At 31.8% G+C, this 7288-nt stretch overlaps 1 protein-coding gene across 1 annotated transcript; it reads right to left on the bottom strand.

The window, feature by feature from the left end:
• Positions 1-2110: 2110 nt before the first annotated feature.
• On the bottom strand, positions 2111-7016 carry LOC106478215 (X-box-binding protein 1-like). The gene is made up of 6 exons (XM_022381777.1): positions 6375-7016; positions 4930-5034; positions 4464-4629; positions 3955-4100; positions 3435-3536; positions 2111-2784 (listed from the first exon to the last, which is right to left on the bottom strand). Exons 1-6 carry the CDS (start codon positions 6659-6661, stop codon positions 2709-2711), a joined length of 882 nt encoding a protein of 293 aa, XP_022237485.1. The 5' UTR covers positions 6662-7016; the 3' UTR covers positions 2111-2708.
• Positions 7017-7288: the final 272 nt, after the last annotated feature.

Raw genomic sequence — 7288 nt, 5'->3', positions numbered from 1 at the left:
TTAGTTAGCATAAATCAGTTAAATGACGAAAATTAGGTGTATATTTATTTGTGACCACTCAGTGTAGTGTTGGGTTTTGGCTTGTTAATGGAACCAATAACTTTGTGAACTGCTTGACAATCTAATGCACTCTCAAGAAAACTGTTTGTTTGTTTTCAATTTCAGGTGCAAAGCTACACGAAGGCTATCTGTGCTAGCCGTCCCTAATTTAGTAGTGTAAGACTAGAGTGAAGGCAGCTAGTCATCACCACCCACCGTCAACTCTTTTACCAATGAATAGTGAGATTGACCATAACATTATAACGCCACCACGGCTGAAAGGTCGAGCATGTTTGGTAGGACTGGGATTCGAATCCGCGACCTGCAGATTGCGAGTCGAGCTCCCTAACCACCTGAGAACAGTGGTTCAATAGACCTCAGCCTAACGTGTTTACACATATATAAAGTAACTTCACCAAAGTGAAATTTTTTGTTCGTGTGTCTGCCCTGCCAACAGATGGCGAGTGATAATGGTCGATAAACGATGACAATCCAATTTAATTCTTAGGCGAGGGGTCCCACCACTTACACAAACAGCCCAATGCAGCAGGCTTAAACATGGGGTCCGCAGGGAAAACTGCATTTCTCTGATAAAATTTCTGTGGACTCCCATGGAAGTAAGCATTATAAATGTGTATATAAGCTCCAGTTTGTTGTAAAGTATACTTGTATTTCCTATTTTTAGTTTACTTGTATTATTTTTCTTGCATTTTGACGTTTGGTGCTTAAATTTGATTTTATACCTTGTCTATAGCATGTAACTGGCCAACATTGTATTTTATTATATATTTTTTATTTTGATTCTGTTTTACAATTTTTTTCTGAGTTTTATCTTTTTTTGAAGTTTTTAACTTGTCCTTTGTTGCTTTCATGTAGGAGTCACAAGAGTCAACTGAAGTAAACAATCACATCATTTTGCGACCTATAAGTGATTCTCAAATTCAAACTTGAAAGCTTAAATTTCGGGGTGGGATGCCCCTAAGAACGGGGAGATTGTATTGACAGAAACAGTAGCGAACTTTGCCCTTCTATAACTAGTTTACACTACATCTTTAGCCAGATGTAATCAGGTAGTTTTCTAAATTTTCCTGCTGAAGCTTAGCATGTCATTCTTGTTAAACAAATATTAAAAAAACATAAATATATAATAATCCTTTGGTCCTGTATCTGAAACCTCTCTTAGGAGAGTCCACCTCCAGGGGTGGTAGAGATACCTTTTTAAAATTGTTGAGATAGAGGTATTTCTCTCATATAAATGTTGTTTGGAACAATCACTGACGTATTAAGTGTTTGGTTAAGGTATATTATACTTTTAATATTTTATCATAATTAATAAATTCAAATTATCCGTCATCTTAGTTCTTTGCAAGCATAAAATAATTTTGTCTTTGTTGGATACGGACGTTTCAAAAAAAGCCTTTCTTCTTACCAGAAGGAAGTTAAAGTCACTACATAATTAGAAGGAAGTAGGTCAAATAACCCCATACTCTTTTTAATATTAATAAAGATCTGGTTTATTTGTTCACCAGTCTATTTCTTTCGTTAACTGTTTGAGTTTGATTCATTCTCTGCATATAAAATTTGTGGAATCTGTGTTTTGTGGTTTGTTATGAATTTCGCACAAAGCTACACCTGGGCTATCTACGCTAGCCATCCCTAATTTAGCAGTGTAAGACTAGAGGGAAGGCAGCTAGTCATCACCACCCACCACCAACTCTTTTACCAATGAATAGTGGGATTAACCATAACTTTATAATGCCCCCATGGCTGAAAGGGCGAGCATGTTTGGTGGGACGGGATTCAAACCCGCAAATTGCAAGTCAAGCACCCTAATCACCTGGCCATGCCAGGCTCTGTGTTTTGTGAATACTTGTAAAAGCTTATCTATGAAAATATACTATACAATGAGAATTTTCAAAAGAAACTGATATCACTCAAACCATTGTGCCATTTCATACTGACCATCTAGTCCTAAACCTAAAAAATGTATGCCAAAATTTGTCTCTAAATTTAAAATACACTTTTAACAGTTTGTCATAGGAAGACGAAAAAAAAAGGGCAATACACTAAATCTGTGTAAACTGGTCTAGTATTTTTATTTCCACAGAAAAACCAAATCCAAACTTTACATGTAGGTATGTACACAGTTCATTATAAGATGAGGAAAAGTATGTATAAAATAAATTTATATATATTAAATATCAGTGATGCAAAATACTATATTAAAGTGGGAAATAATTCTGAAAACGGATCTTCCCAAGATGACTCATCTAGAAGACTACCCAATCCAGAGGAGTCAGTGTCACTTAAAGGTGAAGGTAATGAAAAGCCAGAGTCATATCCAGAATCACTTCTAGATGGAGACATTTTTGTTTTCATGGAATCTAAAATATCTGAATGACAAACAGGCGAACACACTGGAAAAATATAATCTTCAGAATTATCTGCAGGAGCTTGATCAACTACAATTTCTGAAAGGTCATCAAAAGCAATGTCTATAGTTTCAGAAGTTAAAACGTTCTGTTTTGTCAGGTCTTGATCAGTTGTGTCCTCTGAAATCATTGGAATGGGCTCATCAGTGGAAGTAAAAACACTTGCATTACCTTCAGGAGAATTCGCAGCCAATGTGTCAGTGCTGGACTTCTTGTAGTACACATGATCAAATCTGATCAGTTCTTTGATGGATTCCAACTCTTCTGCTGTGGGCCCCACCACTTGATTACTGGCATATTCGCTTTTTCCATTCTAGAGCATAAAAAGTGATACTTACTTTGAGTATATTATGCAAAATGCACTACTGAAACATCAATGTAATTAAGGCACATTTTATGCTGTGCAGTGGCAAAATAAACAAAAATTATATTATATTCCATAAAAATAAACATATAATTCAGGTCATTCTGTAATATAAATTTTCAGACCTAAGAATAAACCACTGCCAAATTTATATAAGCTGAGTTATACAAGAAATTGACATGGAAAGTAATTTACTGTTAATTCCTGGTGTTTTAAAGAAGTTTCCAACAGGAAGACAAATATTAAAATAAAACATCTACTAAATTTTGAGTAAGGTAGCAGTGGGTTTCTCTTACAATTAAGTAATTCATTGTACAATTCAATTCATTTATTATCTAAACTCAGCATAGTTGCTTTGCAGCCATATATAAAGTGGTGTTTATTTAAATTGAAATGGCAAATCAAAAAATTTAAAAACAATTCATACTTAGTTCAAAAGTATGTACTTTTTTTAATCATAAAGTTATTAGTTCATACGTTTCTCTAAACTTCTTTGGCTACAAGCCTGAAATAATCAATACAATAAATAAATTTTAATTTCTTTCTTTGAGTTTATAAACATCTGTGAGGTTCATCTTGAAAAGCTTATTAAAACATACCCGCACACTGTCGGAGTTGGATGAAACAGAATCTTCCGATTCTGAAGTACTCTGGAGTAACTCTTCACTGTACTGCTGAAGCAGGTCAAGGAGGTCATCAGACTGGACAAGGTAAAACAGTATTATGATAAGCAGCATCATGATCAAGTTTTAAAAACAAATTTAACATTTTTATGTAACATTGCTCAGAGGATAATTTGTATAAAAATAATCAACTACTTTACAAATGTTCCTAACTCTGAATTTTTATTAGTACCAAATAACTTGTGTATTTTTTTTTAAATGATAAGAATTAGAAAAAGATTTTTATAAAATTCTCAGATTCTGCTAACTAGGATTTTCTAGACACCAAAGAGGTTGCAAAAAAGTCTAATTACATTTTTAAGATGGTGCAATTATATGAAAATAATGTCACATTCCACTGCTTCTTTAAAAGATAAAACTACATATTAAATCATATCAACTAAAACAGTAAGATACCCAAGTTGAAAGAAACAAATAAAAAAGGCAAAGTACTAACCTCATCATTACTTGCAAGAAGACGTATTGCATCATCAAGAGAACAAGAACTGGTAGATCTTGTTCCTTCTGCAGAGGTCCATTAATAAGCGATGCTTGCTTAAAAGATCTACTAAAGTCTTTCTCTCTGTTGATGCTGTTCTTCATCTGGTAAAATGAAATTATTAAATGTACCTTCTCAAATGACATTCACCATACATACTACTAGATATTATTTTATCAAGTAACTTTAGAAACTTTGCCCATTACCTATGAACACAGGTGACTATTCTATTTATTCAAATCCCTGGTATAGAGATATTACAGTTTTCATTAACCCTATAAACATCTCCTGTAAGACTTATATTAGGGTACAATTTGTGTATGTCCACATGCACACATCTGTCAATTTTAGTGTATACATTTTCATCATTATAATGAAATTGCAGTAATTAAAAAAACTACTTTTTATTACTTGTATGATTCTGTATACATTGTAAGTGTATAACTTCTTATGAATGATTGTTGTACAATATACAGTTGCTTAGAGCATTTGTGTTTCTTTTCAGAATCTGGCATTATTGTCAGAAAACAAAACATTAAAACAGAAATTGATGCTTCTAGAAAATGAAAACTCTGACCTGAGATCAAGACTGGGTCTGAAAAAAATAAAAGTAGAACAGGAAGATGAGGTAGACTATTCCTTATATTAAATATTAATCTTTACTTTAATCTTTCTTTGTTTATATATATATATATATATATAATGTAATATTTACTTTAGTGCATTTCATTTTAAACCCCACTGCATATCATTACAAAATAAAACAGTACAGGTGAAGGAAACTCCATATTGAAGTTATGCAAAATCCCAATTCTTAAGTTAATATTAAGCACACATTATTTAAAGAAAGTTAGGAAATTCAGCTTCTTTACCCATTAATTTTATTTAATGTGGTGATCTAAAAGTCTATCTTTTTCAATAAAAATATTGTACTATCCTACCTCTTTCTCTAAAACTTTGACACTTATTTCTAGCTCATCCAGCCTTGCTTTCTTCCTGTCTCTGGCAGACTGAGCTGCAACTCTATTTTTCAATTTTCTGAAACAACAACAAAAAAGAAAATGTGTGTATATATATATATATTATGCTAGCAAAAGTAAAATGTTAATTTAGCAGTTTTGTTATTACAACCTGTTTATAAATTTTTCAGGTAATATGATTACAATCTAGTAAATAACAGTAGCATCAACCTCTTATACAGGTTACCACAAATTATAAGAATGCTATGCTACTTTTCAAACTGATAATATTATGATCATGTCTTTTTTTATGTACACCTGGCATCACTAGCACTTTCTCTGAAGACACACTAAGGTTATCAAAATACTGTGACACAAAATATATTGTCAGTGATTTACAAGAATGATAAAATATTTCTTCAAAACTATCTTTTAAACCTTTAAAAAACATTGAAAAATGCTACCTAAAAATTATTGACAAAATATTTAGTTTAATATGGCTTTATTTACATCACAACTAATAATAAATTCAACATGTTTTTTGACTTTGAAATAAGTAAACAGCACTCAAATTGCTGACACAAGCTATAGAAATTAGAGGCAAATGAAATTAAAAAATTAATCAAGTGCAAAACATTTCATATCCTAAATAGTGTGCATTTCGGTATATACATGTTGTACACATTTTATTACAGTACAATAATTTCCTCTATACATTTATATAAACTAATACAGTATACCACAAAAAACATATTTAATTCTAAAAGTAAAAACTTAATGAACAGCCAGGAAAAACAAACATAGCATTTAATCAGTTACCAAAATGATTACCCACACAAATCTTAACATAATGGCCTTTGAGAATATTTATTTAGACTGAAATTATCTTTATAATGACTATCATAAAATAACTTTTAATTACAATTATGTTTTTACCATTATAAACAACATCCAACTAAGCACATCTTCCTAATGTGGGATGGAAAAATATTACATAAAGAAAACAAATCAAATCACTTCTAGTTGCCATGTAAACAAACTAAAAGGTTCCAAACTCCAAAACACTTTTGTAAAAATAGGTTTTCACACAGTAATAATAAGTTTTACTGACAATGAGAAAGAAAGTATGGAACTCTTTGGTGGTATCACTTGTAATAGTCTCAGTAAACTACGTGAAAAATAATCAAATTAAATAGTTTTTATGCATTAGCTATTTAAATGGATTACTCTGCAGAACTCTGAATAAATGTAGCACAAGATGTACACAATTCACAAATGGGTGTGATCTCGCAATATAGAAAAAATTTAAAGACCTCATTGTGTAATAAATAAGGTATACACTCTGCTACTATCGTATTACAATACAACCAATCTACTTAAGTCTAGATAAGAGCAAAAATATAGATTATATAATCTTACCTTCTCATGATTTTTTGTTCCAAACTAAGATGGTCAAGACGTTCTCGTTTCCTTACACCCATAGCTGATCGACTGCTTTCCTCAACGTTTTGTCTTAATACATCTGCTTTCAAAGCTTTCTCGCTTTTCAAAATAGACATTCCACTTCTAGGAAGAGTGGTAACGCTAGAGCAGAAGCCTAACGAATTTAGCTTATCAATATCGGGATGATTTGTTACGTGGGAAGAAGACTTTTTTAATACTTCTGAGCCGATGTGGCTGGTAGCATTTGTTATTACAATGGCCATGTTTGACGATGTCGATGATAATATGTAACTTAAGCTTAATTACTTTGGCTAGCGTAAATAAATCAAATCTAGGAAAAGCAGGATATGGATGATGATGATAAACGATATAATACAACTACAAGTACAACGTAATACAAGTTATATTGTCGTTCTGGCGATGGTAATATGAATATAATTATAACGACTGTAATATTAGTACTATAAGTATAACAAGAAAATACTGATTAGAAAAATTTAACATTATTAACCAACATCATATCTTATACTTCCTAATTTTTTACCATTATCATTACACAATGATACCAGCTACTTAAGCTTACCATCAACTAAATTAGAACATTCTATGAAAATAGTTGTGGACGTGTCAACGATTACCACTTGCCAACATTTAATTGGTTGGTGCATTGACGTCATTAATACACATACACTCCATTTCTGTGACGGTTTCCAATGAGCAAGGATGATGAAACAACTTATTTCGAGGTTTATAGCAACAATTTCAGGTTGATGAAGTGTTTCTACTTATACTGAGTTTTCAGGTATTATATAAAATTTTGAAAATTGGGGCCGATCTTTTCCTTAGTACTGAACATTGCTTTTCCACCGAACGATCTCCTAAATAAATAA

The sequence above is a fragment of the Limulus polyphemus genome, unplaced genomic scaffold (genome assembly GCF_000517525.1).
Source record: "Limulus polyphemus unplaced genomic scaffold, Limulus_polyphemus-2.1.2 Scaffold190, whole genome shotgun sequence".
Lineage (NCBI taxonomy): Eukaryota > Metazoa > Arthropoda > Merostomata > Xiphosura > Limulidae > Limulus > Limulus polyphemus.
This window is presented reverse-complemented; position numbering and strand designations above follow the sequence as displayed.

What these genes read in the sequence shown, in the direction of transcription:
- LOC106478215 (XM_022381777.1), bottom strand. Translation starts at nt 6,661, where the DNA reads ATGGCCATTGTAATAACAAATGCTACCAGCCACATCGGCTCAGAAGTA. An exon ending in GCTCTAAGCAACTGTATATT is followed by an intron (nt 4,101 to 4,463) that starts GTACAACAATCA and finishes TCATTTTACCAG; the next exon opens with ATGAAGAACAGCATCAACAG. An exon ending in TTCTTGCAAGTAATGATGAG is followed by an intron (nt 3,537 to 3,954) that starts GTTAGTACTTTG and finishes TACCTTGTCCAG; the next exon opens with TCTGATGACCTCCTTGACCT.